The 25,452-nt window shown below is 36.4% G+C and overlaps 2 protein-coding genes across 4 annotated transcripts in view; both read left to right on the forward strand.

Moving 5' to 3' along the window:
* Nucleotides 1–10,463: 10,463 nt before the first annotated feature.
* LOC308706153 (uncharacterized protein) lies at nt 10,464–17,680 on the forward strand. Its single transcript, XM_081391548.1, has 2 exons — nt 10,464–10,594; nt 16,848–17,680. Exons 1-2 carry the CDS (start codon nt 10,534–10,536, stop codon nt 17,252–17,254), a joined length of 468 nt encoding a protein of 155 aa, XP_081247674.1. The 5' UTR covers nt 10,464–10,533; the 3' UTR covers nt 17,255–17,680.
* Nucleotides 17,681–19,270: 1,590 nt separating this feature from the next.
* Nucleotides 19,271–25,452, forward strand: part of csf1rb (colony stimulating factor 1 receptor, b) — a 33,344-nt gene continuing 27,162 nt past the window's right edge. For 2 of the 3 annotated variants that reach the window (XR_014031917.1, XM_081390498.1), the window contains exons 1-3: nt 19,283–19,525; nt 23,165–23,449; nt 23,569–23,702. Coding sequence is in view for 2 of the 3 variants with exons in the window: in XM_081390498.1 (XP_081246624.1) it covers nt 19,318–19,525; nt 23,165–23,449; nt 23,569–23,702 (627 nt within the window). In the remaining variant the exon portion in view is untranslated. Of the gene's footprint in view, nt 19,526–23,164; nt 23,450–23,568; nt 23,703–25,452 lie in introns of all 3 variants that reach the window. The other variant, XM_081390499.1, reaches the window with a different exon arrangement.

Here is a 25,452-nt window from a genome sequence, read left to right on the forward strand (position 1 = left end):
GACATTGGCTAAATTTGTCATGGGATTGCAGAGAGATGAACCCAATCGCAGACGGTATGCAATACACACAGATTTATTAAGACAAAACAGGGAAAACAAAACCCACGAGGGGGCAAAACAAGACAGGAATGACTAACTAGACTAGACTAAGACTGACAGAAAACAGAACAATAAACTAACAGCTAAGACAGGATCAAATACTTCACAAGACTTCTCAACAGGTTACTCACAAATGAATCGACATAAAGATTGGCAATGAACCGGCACAGGACAGCAAACACAAGGGGATTAAATAGGGAGCAAACTAATCAGGAACAGGTGACACAGGTAAAGCAATAATCTAATGATAACGAGATGAGATAACAGGGGGGCGGGGTTACATGACGAGACAACGCAAGCACACAGCCAAACAAATGGCCATGTGCTTACACACAAAACATGGGCCTGTCATGATCCTGCCTCAAGACCAGGGAAAATCAGAGACAAGGCGGCAGAATCATGACAAAATTAAGTAAACTATTTTAGGTAAATGTCACGCTATGGCAAGTTCTTCACTATGCTTTTTCTTCAGGTTTTTGTTTGTTTGTGATACTTTTAGGTTTTTGTTTTAGGTTTTTTTTTTGTTTACAACGTAGACTATACTTTGTACACTGTTTGTCATTTTGTCACTGTATGTATACTTTTTATGTAATCAAATTGAAAAAAACTTTTAACTAAAGCCTACAAGTGTATTTGGCTCATGTATATTTAAGTACCATACAGTAATAATAGTAAAATAAACAAATAATAATGCTATAGTGGTAATAATAATATCCCCTAAAATAATAATAGTAATAATTGCATGAATATTTAATTCTGGTGCATTCATGGGTAGTTTAAGACTGGATTAAGATTGTTAAAAAACACTGTACATTATGTTTAATAAACAATAATAATAAGCTATTATGATAATATGGTGAGTTTTTAATGTAGCTAATTTGTGGAGCTCAAGATTTTAATTACATTTTGAGAAAATGATTTCATCATGAACATTTTATTATGACAGTTATGATGGTACGAGTTGCTACAAGGCCTGCGATCTCTGTGTTTGGCCGACTGTGGCAGACGGAAGGGAACAAAGCGACGAGATCTTTATCATCATGTTGTCTGTTCAACGGTGCGTGACCTTACGACCCTGTGCTTGTGCACGACTAACAAGCCGTAAACCCTGGAGAATCACATCCATCTGGAAGCATTCGTACATCTGGAAAAACTTTCCTCTGGACAAATGAATGCAGACGAGACAGTGATTGTCCAGCAGAATGAGGCTCTCACAGAAACAGCATGCTAATAATTGTCATATACGTCATCTTGTGCTCTCTCTTTTGTGTGTGTGATGTCTGTTATTGTGTTATGATATGTTGATCATTTTAACATGTTATGTGTTGTCTTGTGTTATGTACACATCTACAGTGGAAACAAATGTCCTCTCGAAAACAAATCAAACTATATCTTCTTCTGTCTCGCATTGTGATAAACCAATCCCAACATTTTGATAAGCATTTTAAATCCACAAATAAATAACTCACTTAAAAATGTTGGGTTAAAAATAACCCAACGAATAACCCAACTGTGGATTGGTATAGCACCTTCCCAACTGTGGGTTATTTTAACCCAGTGCATAAGGCTATTTAACCCAACAGTCAGGTTATTTCTAGAAATTACCAAACGATTTTAAAAATGACCCAATATTTTTGGAAAATAACCCAACATATTGACCCAATGTGTGTAACCCAACGGTTGGGTTACACAAATAACCCAATGTTTTTTACTGTGAATATAACGCTGAAGTGTGTAATCTTCTAAATTCAGAGACAACTATAAATCAATTGCATTATGTATTATGAAAAGCACAAATTTGAATTGCAATAATCACCTTTTGTTGTTCAGTAATTACAATGGCCTAATCATTATATCTGCAACTGTGCCATTTTAATTCACCCATTAAAAAGATTCTAGTATTAGTTTTGGATTCTATGACTTTTCATGATATGAAAAAAAAAAAAAAAAAAAAAAAGGATGAACAATACCCAATAAAAAACTGAGATGTATAAAAACAATGATGATGATAATAATAATAATGCATCTGGATCTTCCAAAGATGTTTTCATTAATAATTATAATTCTAAATAAAGCCTGTTACTGAATAATTGAGCATTTTTCAATGTTAGCACGTTTCAGTGTGATCTTGTGTGTTTAGCTCCGGTCAGGGTAAATCAGTTTGTAGTCAATGAAGATGCAAATTTTCCCTGTGAGCCAATCAAACATAATTTTGCTGTATATGTCAAGGCGTAACTCTTATATGCTCTCTGTGTCTTGTCTAGACTTTTATTTTGAAGGTTGTGTTCCCGTTTCCTGATCCAGTTTTGTAGGCCTTTTGTAGTTTTCTAGTTGATTTCTGCTTGATCGTCTCCTTAGACGTGCCTCATAATCTTCAGCCTGTTTGCCATTAGTCAGCTGAGACACAATACTGAAGTTGACTCGGATGAAAACGAGGCTGTGAGAGATATGAGATCATGAATTTTTCACAATGCGCAATTGTGTTTTTTGTCTACTGAACGTTTTTTTTTATTTAAAAAAAAGATGTTTTGTAAGTTGAACAATATATGTTTTTTAACTACAATCCAATCCACTGAATGCACTGTACCGACTTCTATCCCTCAGCCTCGTCTTCATTCCTGTCAGAAATTAAATATGGTGCTACCATGGTTAAGGCCCATTGAAATTTTTTTTGGATTGATCTATTTTTGATAGTTTACACACCAAAGAAAATGCTTTTCTCGTTAATTTCTAATGATATCAGCAAACAATAACTGACCATCACAACTCTCACAGCAATACAGTGATGTCAAGGCTATAATGTGATTGGTTATCAAGGCACACATGATTTACAAATCGCTGATATTCATTGGAAAGAGGCGTGGTTAAATCCAAATAAATTTTGTATGCTGAATAAAGTTAAAGAGGTACATTTTAAAATACTTCACAAAATCTACCCATGTAAAGCTTTGTTATCAAAATTCATGGACACTGACAACAAATGTATTTTTTTATACTGTACACGAGGAAGTCGTTTTACAACTGTGATTTATCTTTAAAATTTTGGTCTGATGTTAGTTCTTTTCTTTTTGCCCCAAGAAAGGTGAATTATAAATGATCTCTAAAAGATGTTATATGTTCTTTCACACACAGAAGCAAAATGTTTGAATATGTGGTGAACTTCTACATCTTGCATGGTAAATATTACATCCATAAACAAAAATTTGCAAAATGCATACCTAAATGTAATTTATTCCTAATCGAGATGGAATCGCTAAAGAAGTTGTTAAAGTTAATTAAAAATAAAAAAAATTAAATTTTGTTAAACTTTATGGAGAAATTCTTTATATTGTAATGTCCCCACTATGTTTACTAAATTCTATGAATCTTGAATGTCTCAATGGGAAAAAGGAGGAAATATTTAGCTTTTTAAATTTATTTATTTATTTATTTATAATTTTTTTATGACTTGTTAATTTGTTTAAAGATGTGATATTTGTCTTGTTAAGCATTGTTGTTGTATGCTGGTATGCTGGAATCAATGTTTTTGAGTAATTTGTTTCAATAAAAAAACACATGATTCAATTGAACTGTTATGCATTCTCCAGTGGTAGAGCCAAGGACTGACTAAAGTCGACATGAGGGCTTGGTGAAGTGGGTCAAAAGGAAATTTGCTTCATTTCTACAGTTTCATGAACACTTAGAATGTAATTTTGCATCTGGAGTCAGTTGCATAAAAACTTACACTTAAACTACAAGTTTGACAAAGAAAAAGGCTGATTATGTTTATGCAACAGAATATATAATAGTTTTCATGGGTCCATTTTTATTTAATGCTGACTTTCATGGATGGACATAGTGTTATCTGAATTCAGCATGACATCTAGTGGTCATGTGAAGTAATGTTATGAGAAAAGAAAAGTACGAATATAAACCTGACCTCGGTATTCATATATAACAAGTTCAGATGATCTCAAATGAGCAAGTCCGTTCTAAGTAACAATTGAGCCTTTCAAGGTAGTCTTATACTAAGTATTCTTGTTAAAATAACACTGTTTGTGTCTCCTATTTCAGTGGTTCTCAACTGGTTTGGTCATGGGACCCACATTTTCCATGGTCATTAACCCATTATTAATATTATAATTTTTTTTTTTTTGGATTTCACCTAATTCCTATATAGCCTATAAAAATATAATAAATTATAATAAAATGTATTTCACAAAAAGTGCTTGACACATAAAGTGTCGCACTTCACTTAAAGCTGCAGTCCGTAACTTTTAGTGCCCTAGTGGTTAATAAACAGAATTGCATGCGTCTTGCGGAAGAACATTGTAGCCAGAGCTACTTCTCTCTGTTTATGTCTATGACGAGTCACGCAGGTACTGGATACTCCGCAGCGGTGCGACCCGACCGGTCTAAAATAGTCCCAGTATAAACACTTATTATAGGCGTACTGTAGTGATTCAGGATAAGACAAAACCAAGGTTTGGAAAATGGATTCACGATGTACTCGTTTATTATGTAAACTTTGTCAATTTTGAGCACAAAAAAGCTACGCACTGCAGCTTTAACATACACATAAATTGTAAGAATATGACTTTTTAAGTTTTCAGAATTTGAAAAAAATACAGGGAGTATAGAAATTGGATTCTGGATTGAAATTGGATTGAAATTCTGCAATCAATTGCCCCAAATAGGCAGTTTTTGCCTTTATACTACTATCACGTCCCACTAGGCCACTGGTGTTGGTGGTAGATTGTTAGAGTGACACGACACCCAATGGATAAATATAACTGCGTTAAAATGGCTCCTACAACTACTCTTGGCTGGCACGGCAGAGTCTAAAGCCATCATGGACGCTGCACCTGAAGCTACTTATGCCGAGTTCACACTGCACGATTTTCAAAGTAGTCGGGTCACTGTTCTTTTCACACTGCGTGGGGTATCTGGGGTAACATTCAGTCAATGCTGTGTTCACACTGCACGATGGATTAGCAACAGGAGGTTTCACACTCTATGCTTTAACAAAAGAAACTTCTGGCTGGTTTGCAAACTACATTTCACAACCAAACACGCACGAGAAGTGATAAGGAAATAACTCAAGATCACGCGTGCGACTGAAATTGTTATTAAAAATGATAACCTGCAAGAAGATTGTGAACTAAATTGTCTGTGCGCTGATTTGCAGCAAAAAGGAGAAGAAAAAAAACGGATTATGGAGGAGGGAATCGTTGGGGAGACGAGGGGAGCAAGGACTGAGTGTTCTGCAAAGAGAGTTGGGGGTAAATAAATCACTTTGCAATGTGCTGCTGGTCAAGCAAATGTTTGTGCTTTGTTTCTGTTTGATATAATTGTAATCATATCTATTAAAATACTGATATTGTGGTCTATAACTCCTCCCCGAACATCCCACTGTCCTGTTTCTTGCTCTCTCATTGGCTGTAGGTCTCCGCCGATGTAGTTTTCAGTCAGGACACATTCACACAGCAGGATTTTGAATCTACCCTTGAGTCTACCCTAAGGGTAATCTTGAGTCTACCCTTTACTCTCCATTGGCCCTAATACGTCTACGGAGGTCTACCCTTTACTCTCTATTGGCCCTGATACGTCTACGGAGGTCTACCCTTTACTCTCCATTGGCCCTAATACGTCTACGGAGGTCTACCCTTTACTCTCTATTGGCCCTGATACGTCTACGGAGGTCTACCCTTTACTCTCCATTGGCCCTAATACGTCTACGGAGGTCTACCCTTTACTCTCTATTGGCCCTGATACGTCTACGGAGGTCTACCCTTTACTCTCCATTGGCCCTAATACGTCTACGGAGGTTGTCCTGTTTCAGTCTGTCCTGTCATGACCACAGAGGTAAATCTGGAACGCCCTGCCTGTCCTGTTATAGCCAATGGAGACCATTACTGAACTCCCTGACTGTTTGGTCGCGGCCAGAGAGGCCGTTTTAAGCATTTTAAGCTCCTCCCAAGGAGGCCGTGATTGAAGACTCTGCTTGCCTTGCCACAGACATCACTCCTGAATGTCCAGCCTGCCCTGTTATGGCCACGGAGGCATTACTGAACTCTCCGCCTGTTTCGTTTCGGCCCTAGAGGTCAACACTAACCTCTCTCTGCTCTGCTCAGGACCCACCCCATCTGAGGGTTGTCCCCCCCCTAAAAATATTAAAAACCACACTGTGTATTGTAAATAATATAATGATATATATGTCAAATAATTGTGTAAGTATTAAACGAATACAAACGCAAACAGTGCAAAAACAAAAGCGTTTTATGTTTAGAAACAATCTGAGTGTCCTCTCCCCTGTCTCACAGTGCTTTGGTCCACTACCTGCTTTCCCAAAAGTTGCAAAGTGTTTTACTGTGGAATCGGGCTACTTTTACGCTGTTGCCACGGGTTGTTTTTTAATTGACAATATTTATTATTTACCCTCTGGAATGGGATTTTTACTTGGGGAACCACACCAAAAAAACTCAGATTACCATGAAACACAATTGGGCTAGTTTGAGTAACAATTGGTTTTTGTTGTGAAAACATGCAACTCTTACCTCACACAAGTGTGTGTATGTTAGCGATTATAACGTTATCTAGTCTGTTTGGTAGCTTGTTGAATAGTAATTTTAGGCAAATGTTAAGTGGCAGATCAGTGGGCTGGTACTGTTGAATATCCAAGTAAGAGACGTCCTCTGTCCCAGACGAAACCTAAAATACTATATGGTGGACGCAAAATAATTTAATAATTTGAATATGACCCCGTGGTGAACCAATGAACTTAACTCACATTGAAACAACTATTGCTTTGTGTTGTTTGCCACTGTACACTGTACATTTTGGCTGTATTATTTATGATAAAAATGGCTCTTTTTGAAATTAGAAATTAGAAATGTTATGTTTATTGTCCCCCCCCCCCAACTGTTAGATGAAATGTACGCCCATAGTGTCAGGCAATGGGCCACATACTGTAGTATAAGAGGGGGGCTATGTCACATCCGCCAGCTGGAGTGCCCATGATCGCCACCAGAGGGCACTCCTTCCGTCTCCTTTGCTACCTCATCATCAACTCCATTTCCCAGTAGCCATTGCCTGACTCATTACGTGTGATTATGTTCAGCTGTGTGTGATTGTTTTGTTTAGCTCTGCATTTATAAGCCCTGTGTTTCCACTCATTTGTTGCAAAGTCTTGTTTGTGTTACAACTGCAATTCTGAGCCATTCTGTCCTGGGGCCTGTACCATGAAGCCGGTTTAGGTGGCTAGCCAGCTATGGTTCAGTTTAGTGTGCGCCAACCCTGTGTAACGGGATCAGGTGATTGACAGCAGTGTCATCCTATCAGCAAGTAGTACCTTGCATTTAAGTCTGATTGGCTGTCACCTGTGATGCGTCACGCCCGATTTCCCTGGTTGTTTGCTAGTGTCGATGGTGGTTGTAGGTAAGCGAGCTGTGTTTTAATGGTCGATCCTTTTTGGAGTTTTCCTATGCATAACTTTTTAAATCATTATCAATTAGTGCCGCTTTGGTGCGGTGCCCTCCGTGCTGTTTAATGGGTCTGATGACTGTTCACCTTACAGGTAATATTTATTGTTAAGAGCTCGTGATATGGTGCTGAAATGGCTGTGTGGGTTTAACATTCCCTTCGGATATCAAATAGGCGTGATTCCCTGTATTCCATTGTGTAACCGGTGGGCATGACTGACCAATCCGTGTCTAAGCGTGCTATCTAGCGTGATCTCCTGATGGTAAGTGTTTATACGTTACTATGACTGGGAGTGGGGGTAGTATAATTTACGATTGGTAACATCTCTGTTTGTTTGTTATAGGATTCTCCCTCTCGTTCTGTGCCGTGATTGTTGCTACTGTGTTTGCGCTACTAAAGTGCTGCGGTTAATACGGCCGCGCCGACGCGATCATCACTAAAGAGAAGGGGACTGCTCGTTTGGTTCTTATCGTGGCGTTATAGTTGACCCGCTTTATATTCCTGGATTGTGTGGGGGACTAGTTGGTTCCTTCCACTTAGCTGCCCTCTGTGTTTTTGTTTGATTTCATAACTTTTGTTTTGTTTGGTTTCTGTTAACTAACTTCTAATCTTGTGGAAGTATAGTTTGTTTAGTTAACTTGATTTTTATTTTCATTTTCATTCTTACTACTGTAAAGCCATTTAACTGCGTGAAACATTTAATCAAACTATTTAATTGCTTGGTTCATGTGATTAATCATCTATAAGTACAATTTGTGTGTGTGTGAACCTTTATTGAGCTAAAATTGTCTTGTATTAATCAGGTGACCAACTAATTGACTTTTCTGTGCTTGAATGGTTTTTATTTTTGTCATTTACATTTATTGTTGTGAGGATTTGCTTTATTGATGTCCATCTGGTTATTTTACTTTTTTTTTTATGAATTTTGTTATGGTCTCTTTTCATTTTGCAGGCGCTGGGGTCCCACGGTTGGATTGCTCTTCCTCCTCCTGGTGGTGGTGCTTTATCGTGTGCAGTGTACACTGTTGAGTGTGTGATTGTGTGATTAAGTGACACGGGGTGTGCGTGTGGAAGTGTACTCTGTAAAATCCAACCCCACGTTGCTTCCTGACATTGGGAGCCTCAGGCCTGCCGGTATTTAGTTTCTGTTTCTGCATGTTTTTCTTATTGTTTAGTTTAAAGTGGGTTTCAGTGTCCAACATTTTAAAGTATTTTTCTATTAATAAACATTTGTATTTTTGTGTTACTCACGTCTCTTGCCTAATTCTATGAGGGAACCGAACCTGTGTGCTGTGCTCATAGTTTGAGTATTTTCCCTGGGGCTAATCCCCTGGGGTGGCGTAGTCGGACTTTCTTTATTAGGAAATAAAAACTTGCTCTTGTGTTTCAAAAAAAAATTACATCGCCACGTTACACCTGGGTTTTAGGCATCATGAAAGTGGTTTGGCTTTAGCAGTGTGGTTTAGCAGATTTCCCTTGTGTGGTAATATTGTTCCTTGCAATTATGTATGGTTTGCAAAAATGGGAACTGCTGTTTGTGTAGATGAGTGAAGCAAAGTGTATGCGCGTTGTGCACACGCTGCATTATGGCCAAGCTTGCGCCCTTAAAATAGCATCTGAATATTGCGTCACTGACTTTAGACGAGGTTTCTCCTGGTCAGTGGTGGAATTGTTTTCTAAAACTGCAAAACAGCACCAGGGAACGTTTGCGCTGGAACAGGCCTCCTCTTTTCGCTGAACCGCCCCCGGGAGCGCAAGTTCATTCCCTAATTTACTGACGTGCGTCTGTGGAGGGAAAAGTCCGCTGTGCGTCGGGTGAGAAATAGGAATGATGCGCCGGTGTACAAAGTCAATTGAGCTGGGTGCAAGATAGGGCCTTACAACTTTTACTTGCACTAATATACAGTAGCGAGACTTTTTCTTTTAGTCGTCTTCTTTCATAGACAGCTATTTTCTTCTTGCTGTGTAAATTTGTTTAAATTCTTAATATGTTAATACTTTTATTTAATAAGTGAATCTTGCTTCTTCTCTCTTGAGAAATGAATCTCAGTTTCACTCTTTCTCAGCATGTGATTGGCTGTTCGCTTCTGATGTCACACATAAACTCCTAAACTCTGGATAAAGCCTGAGTTGACAGAGAGAGTTGATGATCAGCATCATGGTACCAACAAAGCCTGGTTGGATTGGTTTGGTTTTGTCAACTCAAAACTAATCCTGCAACCCTGAGTTTGTTCAACTACCGTCATGGTACAGACCCCTGGTTCCCGGTTTCATGGTTTTGGTCTTTCGCCTGTTCTTTGGATTCCCTTGTTTGCCTGTGCTACTTAGTCCTTGTTTTATGTCTGGATTGTTAGCCCGTGTTTTTAACCCTGTGTCTGTGGATTACAGCTGTGGATTATCCCAAATAAAAGCTCTTCTAAAGATCTTCTAACTGTATATCAGAGCAGTACGTGACAAATATGTGTTGATCAGTGATATTTGTTTCACTGTAACTGGTCATAATGTTTTGTGCTCATTAGTGACCAACATTGTTGACCTTATAGTAACAACTTAAAAGTTGTTTTTAGTAACTTAAACTATAGCTCTTATTATTTTGTTCTTATTTCTCCTGCCATACAGTCTTTACTACTTCTTAATGACATAATGATATTACTTATTTATTTAATGACATAATACTAAACACTCTTAAAATGTGAGTTCTGATTTAAACACATGCAGTGTCTTATTGAATTATGTCTAATGTCTAATTTAAAGGGAAATGCATCGAAATGCATCTTAGATCTGATGCACAGAAAAAAACCTGATTTGTAAAAAAGGCTAAGTTGCTCTTTCAGTGGACTCAAAGTTCAACAGTCTGGAGAGGAAGTTAAAATGCACGAGGCTTTAGTAAATTGTGTCATCACACCTAAGCCAGTTTTCCCCCAGTGTTTCAGACCAGCAGACCACAGTTTTTACCAACCTAAAGTGACAAAGATGAACCGGAGGATGCTCTCTATCACCCTCTTCATTGCTGTACTGCCTTGCATGGCTAAAGGTACGTCAATTCTTATCTCTATACTAACTTTACTGATAGATGTGTAAAATTAGACCTCCAGTCCTCTCCCCAATTACGCTTTATGTCTTCTGCAAGAAATCAAATCTTAGCGATGGCATCAGCCTGACACATGCTGACGAAGGCTTCATTTACAAAAGGCATTAGCCTGCAGGGAACAGATTGTTAATGTCCAGTTGTGAAAGGCAAAAAGAAATAAAGGATGTTTAACTTTGATTTTAAAATGCTTATTTGTTTGTTTGTTTGTTTGTTTACTCCGGACCAAATCTATTTCTGTATACTGGTCAAATGATTCTTCCAACAAGTCCAAGCATCCTGTGTTAATTTTTTTTATTCAATTTTAACATATACAATTTATAACATAAACATTTATTTAAAAGCTATAATTTAAACTAATTTTGTTTGTTTTATCTCACTTTGTTTAAACATTTATTTCTTTAAAATGTAATCCATAAACAAATAATGATTTTTTTTTTCACATTTTGATAGAATTATGATTTGTAACTACTGAGAGCAATTTAAGACATCATTTGGTAACACTTTATAATAAGTATACAGTTATAAAGTACTTACAAAGCATTAACTTACTATTAGTTTATAGTGAACTCATATTAATATATTAAAGTCTCTACATTGTTAATATATTAATAGGCTATATAGCTACAAATAGTGAGTTCTTCATGCATTGTCACTGTAATTAAAACATTTTTTATTGTTTAATTAGACAATCATATTTAAAGAGTTAGAAAAAGTTTTTTATGCTTTTTTAACAACTTATCAACTGTAAATATTCTCACTTTGGATTTTAGGAAAAAGGAAAAATGTCATTAATTAAGTGCTTTAAAACTTCCTTTATTAGACATTAATTGCATTCATATTCAGTGTTCCTTAGAATGTTTACAAATACATTAAGCACCACCCCCCCCCCCCCCACACACACACATACGCACACACACACGCTCGCACGCACGCACACACACACACACACACACACACGCACACACCACACACACACACACATTTTGGCATATGTGGTTCACCTGTTTACGAGACTCTCCACAGACATGATGATTTTTAAACTGACATTTTTCCATTTCCCGCGATCTAATCTAAAGTGAGAACTATTTACATTTAATAAGTTGTTAACAAAGCATAAAAAAATTATCCAACTCTTTACACATGAGCTAATTAAACAATAATAATTTTGTTAATTACAGTGACAATGCATGAAGAACTAACTATTTGTATATAGCCTATAATAATGTACAGAGTACAATATTTCAACTATAAACTAATAGTTTGCAACTGATTTGTAAGTACTTTATTACCGTATACTGCAACACTTTATAATACTGTTCCTTCATTAATGAATAACTACACAGGAACAAATGAGTAACACACTATTAATATTCTAGTAACTACGATTAACTAACAAGAAACTCTGATTAATGAATTAATCAATAACTACTATTTTGCCATGTCTCCCAGAGAACTACTATATACAGGTTCATAATTAACATGAATAATGCATAATTTATCATAATAAAAGTAACGGTAACCCATTAGTAATGACTCAAGTGTTACTAAATCCTTCTAAAGGAACTACTAATACTTTTTATTAGTATTCTAAAGTGAAAAACATGATAACTAATAACTGAAGTCATTGTGAGTTTTTAAGGTTTTTGTAAGATTTTGATTAGTAATTCCTTCTGATGGATTTGGTAACATTTTACTCATTGCTAGTGTGTTCCCATGATCTTCACTTTAGATACTGATCCAAATAATTAGTAGTTCCTTTAGAAAGATGTAGTAACACTTGAGTCATTACTATCCTAAACCTTACAAAAGCCTTAAAAGCTTACAATGATTTCAGTCAATATTAGGGAGTTATCAAGCTTTTCACTTTATTAGTTCCTTTAGAAAGATGTAGTAACACTTGATTAATTACTAATGGGTTACCATTACCTTATATCATACATTAGGCATTATTAATATTAATTATGAACTTGTATAGTAGTTCTTATAGTCTTTAGTGAGGTATGAAAACAGTAGTTATTGATTAGCGAATAGTGAACTACCACATTCAACTGAGCGCTAATGTGTTAATCAGAGTTTCTAACAGTAGTGTTAATAGTGCGTTACTCATTTATTCCTGTGTAGTTATTCATTAATGAAGGAAAAGTGTTAATTTTGACACTGTCTGTTGTCCAAAACAATTCTTAAAATATGCATTCAATAACAACAATCCCACAGTGCATTAGTTAGATGTTGCAGTGCATCATGTCAGCGGTGTGTGTGAACACTGCGCACGGGAAACAGAGTGTTTTTAAGACAGGTGTGTGATGTTTGTGGCTTTGATGGCCAGCTTTGTAACAGTCCTGTCTAGCTTTGGTGTGTCCTGTCCGACTCAAAGCAGAAGTGAAAGTGGGAATGGGAAACAGACCCCTGGGATGTGGCTGTGCAACGGGCCACCGGTGCAATGTGTTTCCTGAGGGACCCAATCAGAGGGGCTCTTCTACTGCGCTTCAGACATTTCCCCGCTCGCGCACTGACATCTCAGGCCTCGCTCTCGTTTCCCCTTTCCGAAGTTAAAAATAATGCTCGGGCCCCTTCTTCAAAAATGTGACAAGACCCTGTGTTGTTGCAAAAACTGCGATCCAAAGTCGTGTCTCGCAATTTCCGCTACTTTGCATTTCACGCCTTAAATTTTGCACAAACCTCATTCTGACGTTTCGCTTTTGGTGATGTCCACCTCAGTTCACCAGCACTGGGTAATGCCGTTGATGCAGAATGACAATCAAGACTTGATGTTGAACTGTGTTTGCATGTGTAAAGGAACGCTTACTGTACATCTTAGTTGCTGAAAGAAATATAAGTCTCCAAAATATGAAAATCCTGTCATCATTTAATCGCCCTCATGTTGTTCTATAGGAAGGTCTTCTTTTTGTGGAGCAAAAACCTTTTAATCTTTTTTATTTATTTATTTATTTTTATCTTGTTTTCCAGTTAAAATATCTAAACACCTTAAAACAAGACAAATATTCTTGAGAAGCAAAATTGTGAAAGATTATAAGACTTTGTTTTCCAGTATGGTGATTTACAGTCGGCATGAAACGGAAGTTGCTTTTTCCCTCATTGTGACGCATATCCAATTGAAACGGTTTTAGGAACAAGAACAAATGTAGGACGCGACCTGATTTTGTCCATCGGGAATTGATCAGGTGTTTGTGGTTTTCTCATGTGTTTCCTTTCAAAGTTGCAAATTAAATTATGCACAGAATTGGAATATCGCATCAAACATTTGTGAATAAAGCAGCGTTCCCAGACAACATAGTGTGGCCCAGATCCGGCCCACATCCGGCACATGTGGATTCAACACTGTCCGGGTCTGGACCGACGCTATGTTTCTGTCTGGGTTTCCACCTCGTGTGTTCAAGAGAACAAAATCGTCAAATCAGAAATTGAGGCGAAATATCCGCAATCGGCCAAAATCCGCCATTGTGGCTCTTTTTCCTCCATCATAAACGAGTGTCTCAGAGCGTCAGAAGAAACTCAGTAAACGCTGTGGTGTTCTCTAGCGTTCGGATGCTGGTGTTCGGGAACACACTCGTGTGTGAGACGCTTCTGGAGGGAATTACACCAAATCATTCTGATCACACACTTTCAGAAACACCAAACCAACATTAGAGATGCTGCGACGCCATTGGTCCGCTGGCTACTCCAGTTATCCAATCACAGCCTCCGCTGAGGCAAAGTCACGTGTGTTTTATGTTGAGCATCGAGGGATTTATTTAGTAAATGTGTTTCCATCGTAGTTTATGCGCATGGTTTCTAATTGGATGAAAATAAAATGTATGCATATTTTTTGTATTGATGCACATCTTGCCGTTTCCATCCAGCGTTTTTTAAATGTGATATCCCCAAGTGTGCATAAACACATGTGGATGGAAACATAACTAGTGACAGGTTGTAAACACATCATCGGGGAAGAGAAGAAATGTCATTTTGATGAAAGATTATGAACTTTGCGTTGATTTTTCTCACCCCGTTGCCATTATTTTGTCTTGTTTTGAGAATAAAACTGCTTTATGCAGAAAAAAACTAAAAACATTTCCAAAAAAAAAAAAAAAAATGCATTTTTTAGGAGGTTTACATATTTTCCTGGAAAATGTTTTGCATTTTTAACCATCTTTTTGCCTTCACTGGATTATTTAAATGCTCCTGCAGTGTGAAAGTTTAAAGCAATCCATGAAGTCTTTCTTTTAAAACGAGATCATTAAACTGAGTAGAGTTTAGTCTGAGATGAAGTGTACCGTCAAACCACCAAACATATAACATCATTTCATAAACTTCATTTATACAGTCAAACCAACATTTACTCAGACTCCTTCAACATCTCTCACATTATCAGTTTATTCGCTATAGTTTAGAGAATGGTAATAAAACATGAGCAGAACTCAGTTGATATTTGACTGGTTTTGTCCGTCCTTCTGTTAGACTGTCTCACACATGAATTATGTTGAATATCTGTCAGCTGTTCAATTTAACTACACAATTAGATAATACCAGTTTAGCTCAACCAATCACCAAGCAATGCTTCATTGTGTTCAGTCTGTGTGTAAAAAGAGCATTAGCAATTAAAGAAAACACACTTCAGCAAAACATGATCAGCTCAAAGTGTCCGAATCATATTTGCTCCCACATTTTTATAAATATTACTGGTAGTCACTGTATGAAGAATATTTGGGTATAATATGTCACAGTTTACTTTATTTTGCAATCCTCACTTACATAAATGATCTATAGTGTCCTGCACACAATAAAAAAATATCAAAAATTATATCTGGTGTCTTGACTGTACATGCAGGGTTCCTCAAATCCGGCCCGGCAGAGTTGAGCTAAAGCCAGATCAAACTCACCTACCGTATCTGTAATTTAATGTAATAATTATACACTGTAAAAAGTTATTGTTGTGTTAACTTAAAAGAAGTAAGTAACCTGGTTGCCGTAATTTTTTTACGTTTATTGCAATTACAATGAAGGAGTAATACAATGAAGGAGATTGGATTAATCAACAGAAATATTATGGGTAACACTTTACAATAAGGTTCATTAGTTAACTACATTAATATTATATAAACTACATAAACATTGATAACTACATAACTAAGAATGAACAATACTTCTACAGCATTTTTAATCTTTGTTAATGTTAATTTCAACATTTACTAATGCATTATTAAAATCCTGATAAAGTCAATGCACTGTGAACTAACATGAACAAACAATGAACAGCTGTATTTTATTAACTAACAAATACAGTAACTAATGTATTGCTCATGGTTAGTTCATGTTAGTTAATACATTAACTAATGTTAACTAATGAACCTTATTGTAAAGTGTTACCGTATACTGTATTATCTGAACCACATAAATTATCCAAGTTGATTTGACAAAACAAAACATTTTTGGACAACAAATCATGAAACTGTTTGTTTGCAGTGTAGTGACTCTGAAGTCCTCGCTCAGGTGTTTGTGATTAGGGGTTTTTAGGGCAGTGGTGAGGAAACCTACATATAGGACATACTGCAAAACAACATGTTCATGATTTGTTGTCAAAACATTTTTTGTTTTGTTAAATCAACTATAATTTACAGTATGTGGTTCAGACAACATAATATTTAGAGTTTCTGTTGATTAAACCAAACTTCTTCATTGCATTACTTAAATTTTTTAACTTCAATGAGCTTAAAATTTTAAGGCAACCAGCAGGCTACTTACTTTTTTAAGTTAAACCAACAATAACCTTTTACAGTACATGTTTGTGGGGAAATTTTGCAGCTTACAATATGTGTGCTCCCTTTAGCAAATGAAGAGCTAATCAGCCCAACGGCAGGGTTTGTTCATATTCGACTCAAATTTGGGTTGAAACAACCCTGCATTTTTTAGAGTTCAGTAACTCTGAAGTCCTTGATGATCTTGCTCAGGTGTTTTTGATAATGGTTTCAGGGCAGTGGGTCAGTTTAAAAAAAAATGCTGGGTTGTTTTAACCCAACTTTGGGTCAAATATAGACAAACCCAAACATTGGGTTAAAAATGTAATTAAAAAATGTAACCCAACAGTTGGGTTTGTCCATATTTGACCCAAAGTTGGGCATTTTTAGAGTGTGACTTATAATTCTATAACTTGTTTGTGGGGAAATTTTGCAGCTTACTGTATGTGTGCTCCCTTTAGCGAATGAAGAGCTAATCAGCCCGTATGATATGACAGTGAGCGATGTGGATGAGCGCTCGGCCCCGTCCCCGGCGCCCCCGGCGTCCCCGGCGTGCTGTGGCCTGGACGAGCTGAAGCGTTCTCTCGCTCAGCTCATTCAGGAGGAGCAGGAGAGCAGGGGCTGGCTGGGGGAGATGGTGAAGGGCCTGAATCAGCTGGTGCAGGAGAACAAGGAGGCGGCCAGCGTTCAGGTGGAGGTGCTGAAGGTCCTGCGGCTCGCGAGCGACCGGGGCGAGCAGGAGATCACTCACCTGCAGAGCATGGCCCGTCTCCAGAGCCTCCTCGTGGAGAACCACCAGGCTCTTCTCGTGCAAACGTCCCGCATCGCCACCATGATGCAGGAGGCACTCAAGAGACAGAGCCAGTAAACACGCGGGAGAAACCGCATTTTGATGACATATTATACTTGTACTAACAGAAAGGCACGCTAAAGCGTCACGATAATCTAGCTAAAACGACCTGACATCCTAATCAGTAAATGAAATGAAGTGCATATCATTTTGTTGGTATACAGTAGTCAACATTTGAAGTGGATCAAAACCTTTCATCAAAGTTACACATGAATTTTGAACAATACCCGACAACTTTGATGAACTTTTTTGATCCACTTCAAATGTGGACTACTGTGAATATAATCTTGTGTTTTTGTGTTACTCTATCATAACGTCACAGTTGACAGTTTCTGGAATGATTTTGTTTTGTGTGTGTTTTATGGTTGATCTAACTTTACCTGTAACCTGTTGCATGTGTTACATGGCATGATGAAATGACAATAAACAAGCTATTGATGATAACTTTGTTTGGCATCAGGAATCATTGAATAAATCAATCTCACTGTTTTACCAATGCACAGCATTTAACATATTTCTATACATAATTTTTTCACTTTTCTTGGGGTTCTCTGCTCTTTTTCTGTGTTAGCATCATTGCTCATCTGTTCAATATAGAGTTGATTTGAAATGGGATTGCTCCTACTTACATACAGATCTTTTTCATCCCATATTCTTCGCAGAGAATGTTCGGATCTGACTCTCAGCTCACTGTAAAATTTTTTTTGATAATAATAATTCAGACCTCTCCAACTCAAAAAGTGTCTTAACATTAACTCAATCAGAAATCATATGCTGAGCCAATGGAACAATTTGTTGGCCCAATTAAATATTGTAAATTGTTGTTGCAATTTTATTTTTCACTGTCCCAAAAGAAAAAAAAATGCATGAAAAACATAAATACATTAAGCAAAATACAGAACACAGACAACAGGGTTGACATTTGATCACATCACTTTATTAACAAATCAAGTCCAGCACAGGATATTTGGGGAAAACGCCTTGTTTTAAAGAAGGAAAAACACTGAATACATTTAAGAAGTCTTCTGCACATTATGTCTTAATGTGGTGAAGAAACCTTTCAAAAGCGACACTGCATAGATTAAAAACCTGCAAATAAAAACATGCTAAATGACAAAGATCCCCTGTGTCACATATGGCCAGTGACAGAACAGAAGTTACGTAATTATATAAAGAGGGCGAGACTTGTGTCAGTCAAGGTAGATTTTGCTTTCTTATTTATTTTCATGGTATGTAAATATATCCAGCTTTCAGGACTGCTTAACGTTACTGACACGAGCAATGAAAAACTGAATGGATGAATAAGAAAATCACGAGCTTGACGTGTTGATGTTAAAATAGGTCTACAATAAACCCTGAAAGACTGCAGTCTAACAGCACTGTGTTCAAAATCAGTTCATGGCACATCACACACACATCACACACACATCACACACACATCACACAAACATCACACAAACATCACACACACATCACACAAACATCACACACACATCACACAAACACAGTATTTTACCCGATCATGAAACCAATGAATGCATGAAATCACAATTCTACAAAATGTCTTTAAAACTTTGTGCCGGGTCCCAAAGAAACATTTTGGAGAATAATTTCTGTGCTTCATACTCACAATAAAGTCTTGAAACTTGTGACGAAGAATAACTGTATTCTCTTGAGAATGTTTGTTATCAATTCCGAAATATCAATTAAAACACACATTACCTCTTTTCATTAGATCATCTCTATCTACATTTAAATCATCTCTTAAAATATAAATACATTTTTTAAGGCTTATGCGTAACTTCGTAGCACCTTTTATGTTTTATATTTGTCTGGTGATGTTTTGTGTTATGTTTTTTATTTTAAATTATTATATTTAAATGAGTAATTTTACATTTGTTAATGAATTTGTAGAGTGATGTGCCATTTTGCCTGTTGTGCATCACTTTAATCAGTGTTGCTCTTAGAGTGTATATAAACACACGTGACCTTGACCTTGACCTTGACCTCTTGTGTGTGCCTGAGCAGAGTTCTCCGCTCCAGTGATAAAGCTGAACTCCTCTCCTCTGAATCAGTCTGAGATGGTCTGGTCAGCGAGCGAACCCTTGACTCTGATCTGTGAGGGACAGGAGGAGATCACATGGAGGACGAGACCCGCCAGACTCCAGAAACACGTCTCACGAACGGCCCTCTCGCTCCGAAACCCCACCGCAGAGCACACGGGAACATACCGCTGCGGTTACAAGAATCAAACACACCTGTACTCAGAGATACACATATATGTGAAAGGTATGTGCACTGTAAAAATTAGAGTGATTATCTAATATATGTTACAGTGTATAGTAATCATTGCAAAGTAAATGTTGCATCTCTCTGAAGGGGTTTCATTTTTGATATTAACAGTTTACACTGATGATACACTTATTATACAGGGACTAAACATTTATTTTAAATATATATAATAATATTTAACCCTTTCATGCATGAATTATGATAACCTCAGTCATGATTTTTTTCCTATGTGTTTTTATTGCTCTTAGGGCATGAAAAACAAGAATTGATTTTTATTTTAATTTTTTTACAAATTTTTCAAAGAGATCTTCAGATGTCCACTTGAGTGGACATGATGCGTTTATGGTTTAAACTGAAGATATACTGTATTAAGACAATAATCAAACAGATAAAGTATGTGAATTTAACAAACTAATCAATACAATTATATCAAATCATGTGAAAACTATAAAATATACACAAAAAATATAAATGCGAAATATTGCAAAGGCTTCATACAACTTCTTACAAGTTGCACTTCGCGTATCTTTGATATCAGAACATGAGGAAGTGATTCCATCAGAATTTTCTACAGTCTGTCAAGGTACAACTGTGGAAACCACTCAAATGCTCCCTCCAGTGCACCAGAGTATGGAGATTTACCCTTATTAGCTGATCATTCTGATTATGTTCAAGATGGACATGCACATTTCTATCATAGCCTCTGAGAAAACCAGCGATACGTTTTTTCAATCTCATCTGAAATGATCAGTGTTGGGGGTAACGCATTACAAGTAACATGCATAACACATTCAGATTACTTTTTTGATGTTACAAGAAAAGTAATGTGTTACAAGTAACATGCATTACGTAATCAGATTACTTTTTGATGTTATGATTAAAGAAATGCATTACAATAACGCACATTACATAATCAGATTACTTTTTGATGTTATGAATAAAGAAACACATTACAAGTAACATGCATTACGTAATCAGATTACTTTTTGATCTAACAAGTAAAGTAATGCATTACAAGTGTCATACGTTATGTAATCACATGACTTTTTTCGATGTCTATGAAAATAACATTCTAATAATACAAATACATTTATTTACAGTAAAAAAAATCCCTGCAGATAAAGTTTTTAAATTTTAAGTTTCAAAAACAATATTCACATTATAATTATGAATTGTAGCTGAAATATAGCAGTTGATGCATGACTACAGTGGACATGTGATTAATCAGTTTTCTCTCAATCTAAAATCAAAACTTGGAAAATTTTACTGTGATATGACTCATTAGATATTGTTTGATGCTGCAATATTTTTTTACCTACAAGAGTCTCCTAGGATAGAAGGAATGGGTGGATATTCCGGAGCAACTTGGCATGTCTGACTGACCCTTGGCCATCTTGGTTTGGAGGGGGAAAAAATCGAAACACTTGCCACTTGGTTGCAATTTATAAGATGATGCACCAGGGTCCAATGAAGAGGCTGATGTGCAACTTTGCCATAAAAACACGTGCAAATTCAAGAAAATGCTTTTTTAATAGCTGTCCACTGTAGTGACCACTATGCGTGAAAGGGTTAAAATTTAAGATCAATATTTTATTCAAGATGGATTAAGCAGAAAGACAGCACAGAGTGATACAAGAAACATGAAATAACTGTTTGGTAAAACTTTATTTTAATGTGGCGTAGTTACACGGTATGACATGTACTTACTATGGTAATAACAGCAAATTATGCATAATTACAAGTAACTAACAGTAAACCAAATCCTACCTTAACTCTATAGTATTTACATAATTAATTAATATCACTCAGTATTTATTTGAGGAAGTACAATGTAACTACATCACATTCAAATTTGGGTTGCATTTTATTTTAAGTGGGTTGCATTTTATTTTAAAGTGTCATTGTTACAGTGTAATTATAAATTTAAGCACTGAGTAATATTATTTTAACTACACTGTAAAAAATCTATTGTTGGTTTAACTTAAAGTAAGTAACCTGCTGGTTGCCTTCAAATTTTAAGTTAATTTAAATGTTAAAAACTGAGGACAATGAAGAGATTGGTTTAATCAACAGTAACTCAAAATATTATGTTATCTGAACCACATAAATTATCTAAGTTGATTTGACAAAAGAATAAATGTTGTGATAACACTTACTATAGGGATTGGTTTAAGGTAAGTTGCATGTAATTATGCATAATTTACTGTTATTATATGGTAAGCACATGTAACAAGGACACTGTAAAATAAAGTGTCACCATAATTTAACCAATTGTTTGCCTGAGACAAACAGTCAGTTTTGCAGTTTAGAGTCAAAATGATTTTAACTCAGTATATGCTGCTACTGACCAATCAGAATCATGCATTCCAAAGAGCAGGGCGATAACCACATTTATTAACAGTATTCACACACTAAGCTCCAGGAACTTAGCCTGACACACATCAAGATGTTGGGTCTGGGAACTCATCATTGGCACAGCTCAATCCGAGGGGCGGGATCAACGGCTGTCTTTCAGATTCCCTCTGCACGCAATAGGACAGCGCTACACAAAAAACACATCTTCCTTTTTTAAGAATGACTTCAGTGCCGTTCTTTGTTCTTTTCTCAAAGAAAAGCTTAACTCCAAGTCCTCCAGAGTCACGACCAAAGCCGATTGGAAAGACCGCTGTTCGCCAGCAGCTCTTCTTTGTTTTCAAGTAGCAGGAACCGTCACAACTCTGTCGTCATTATGTTAAGCCCGCCCTCCGACTCTATACACGATGTGATTGGCCTGACTAGAGTTTGTTTTTTCTTGAAAGCAAACGGAGAGTTGCTAGACGACCCTGGCTGCAAATTACAATTTTCTGCCGCTAGGGTGCGTCTAGATTTCTAGGCTAGTAACTGTGACTTTAAGAACAAAATTGGACTAAACTATTATTTTACAGTGTCCTTGTTACATATTTTACATGTACTTACCATAGTAATAACAGTAAATTATGCATAATTACATGCAACTAACCCTCAACCAAATCCTAATCCTACCCTAACCCTATAGTAAGTACATGTAGTTAATTAATATTACTCAGTACTTAAATATATAATTACACTGTAATAGTGACACCTTAAAATACTATTTTAAGGAGTCATTGTTACACTGTAACTATACATTTATGTAATAAGTAATATTACGTAACTACATGTACTTACTCTAGGGTTAGGGTAGGATTAGGATTTGATTGAGGGTTAGTTGCATGTAATTATGCAGTATGCATTTAAGGTGTCTTTGTTAGTGTAATTATGCATTTAAGTACTGAGTAATAATAATTAACTGCATGTAGCCTAATTACTATGGAGTTAGAGTTAGGATCTTAGGATTGGGGTTTGTTTTAGGGTTCGTTACATGTAATTATACATAATTTATAGTTATTACTACATGTAACGTGTAACAAGGTCACTGTACAATAAAGTGTTACCCAAAATCGACTTTAATCAGAAATGCTATTTTAACTTGTTTGGTATTTAATGAATCAAAACGTGCATTAAAGCATCTGCAATTAATAAATACACAAGATTGTGGGAATGAACAAAAAAACAAGGTTATGATAATAATCAGAGATTGTAATGGGCTGAAATGTGTGTATTTTTTTACTGCAATAGATTCTGTCAAAGCCTTTACTACCCCTCAAAACCCACTGATAGTTGAGAAAGAAGGCTCAGACCACTGGCTGGACTGCTTGGTGACGGACCCAGCGAGTACTGAGCTCTCCCTCAAGATGAGGAACGGATCAGACGTCCCGTCCCAGATGAATTATACTGCGGATCCCAAACGTGGCATACTGATTCAAAACCTTCAGCCTAGCTACGACGGAGATTATGTGTGTACTGTGAAGATTAATGGAGTCCAAATGAAGTCTGATATCTTCAAAATCACTGTCCTAGAAAGTGAGTTGTGTGAGTCTTTTATGCTGTTTTGTCAAATTTCATTGACGAAAGATATGGCAAGAGTCGTATGTTATTGTAGCAATCTGCGCAATCCTGCGCTACCCATGTGTTTTCTGCAGAAGCACAAGAGCCGCCGCCGCTGTCACTTCCAGACGATCAGTACGTGCGAATCGTTGGTGAAACGCTGCAAATCCCTTGTTACCTCAAAAACCAAGATCATTCGTTCAACATCACCTGGAGCTCATCAGAAAAGGTGAAGTGTTCCCAGAATTCAATCTCATCACAAACAGAAAAAAAAAAAGATTATTGGTAAGAAACTGAATCAATCAGACAATCCTGGTTTTTGATTTTTGGTCTTGAAACCTCATGAAATCATGGCCTTGGTCTTAATTTCATTACACAGTGTCTTGGTCTAGACTCTCGGCTTGTGATCACAGACAAAGACTGCTGTCTGTTTTAAAATTCTAGTAAAGATATTACAAACTTCCATATGTTTATTAATAATCAAATGTCCCAAAGCACCGCTGAGCTACACCCACCCTTTATTAATGCAGAAATGCATATCAAGAGTAGAGGAATTCCAGGTAACACTTTACTTAAAGGGTTAATTCACCCCCAAATTAAACTTCTGTCATTAATTACTCACCTTCATGTCCTTTCAAAACCGTAAAACCTTTGTTCATCTTCGTAATACAAATAAAATGTGAGATTTCTGTCCCTCCATTGACAGGATACGCAACTAACACTATTTTTAAGGCCCAGAAAGGTAGTAAAGACATCATTAAAGTAATCCATGCGACTCCAGTGTATTAACCTCAATTTTATGAAGCGATGTGAGTATTTTGTTTGCTCAAAAACATAATTTACGACTTTATTTACCTCCTTATTGTCCTCTTTGGATGCCATCATATTTCAGTTCTCTTGTTCTATTTTCAGATTAATCACGCAATAAACATAATAATTGCATCTGTTATGGAGCAGCTGTCACATATTGCATATCCGTTTATTATTTAAACAAGCGTTTTTTTTGTGTGTGTGAGAAAAGTGAGAAAACATTTGCAAAAAATATGTTAAAACGTGTTCAGAGCCATAATATGTCAGTCATATGTTGACTGTGTCAGTCATATCTTCTCCATCTATTCTACTGCCAGGGGACAAATCTTGCTCAGATCTTTTATGATGCAAATCACACCCAAACTAAAAAAAAAAATTATAAAGCAATCTATAATTTACACTATTATGATTTTTTCTAACCGTTGGAGTCGAGACCAAACTCTTCAAGTTCCAGACCCCTCGAGGCCCAGATCTAGACCAAGACATAATCACAAGATCCAGAAGAATTACAAAATATTACCAAAAGATTTCTATACTTTATATTTTTACCACACATCCAAAAGAAAATTGCTGAAACGAATGGTTGATGCAATCTACAGCCCTAACAGGGACAAGTAACAAATATGGATGTTTTCGGTCACAATTTATACTAGGTATACATTTTCAAAAGAAAAATAATAATTGTTGGGTACAATGTACTTATTGTTTTCATGTTGTATTGACAATAGTTGTATTGTACTGAGACAGGTTTCATGGTATGGTTGGGTTTAAGGGTGGGTTAAGGGTAAGGGAAGGTCAACAGTGTAATTATAGATGTAATTAAAGAAATGAATGATTTTACGGTGTCCTTGTTACATATGTTACATGTACGTACCATAGTAATAACAGTAAATTATGCATAATTACATGCAACTAACCCTCAACCAAATCATAATCCTACCCTAACCCTATAGTAAGTACATGTAGTTGCTTAATATTACTCAGTACTTAAATATATAATTACACTGTAACAATGACACCTAAAATATAGTGTAACCCTCTTTATTTTAAGGTGTCATTGTTACAGTGTAATTATATATTTAAGTACTGAGTAATATTAATGCACAACATGTAATTACTGTAGGGTTAGGGTTTGGTTGAGGGTTAGTTGCATGTAATTATACATAAAT

Source organism: Scardinius erythrophthalmus (genome assembly GCF_964197995.2).
Source record: "Scardinius erythrophthalmus genome assembly, chromosome: 17".
NCBI lineage: Eukaryota > Metazoa > Chordata > Actinopteri > Cypriniformes > Leuciscidae > Scardinius > Scardinius erythrophthalmus.

Bases quoted from the DNA above. Each gene is read 5' to 3' on its own strand.
- LOC308706153 (XM_081391548.1), top strand. From the start codon at position 10,534: ATGAACCGGAGGATGCTCTCTATCACCCTCTTCATTGCTGTACTGCCT. The intron at 10,595-16,847 runs GTACGTCAATTC...TGCTCCCTTTAG, and splicing joins ACTGCCTTGCATGGCTAAAG to CGAATGAAGAGCTAATCAGC.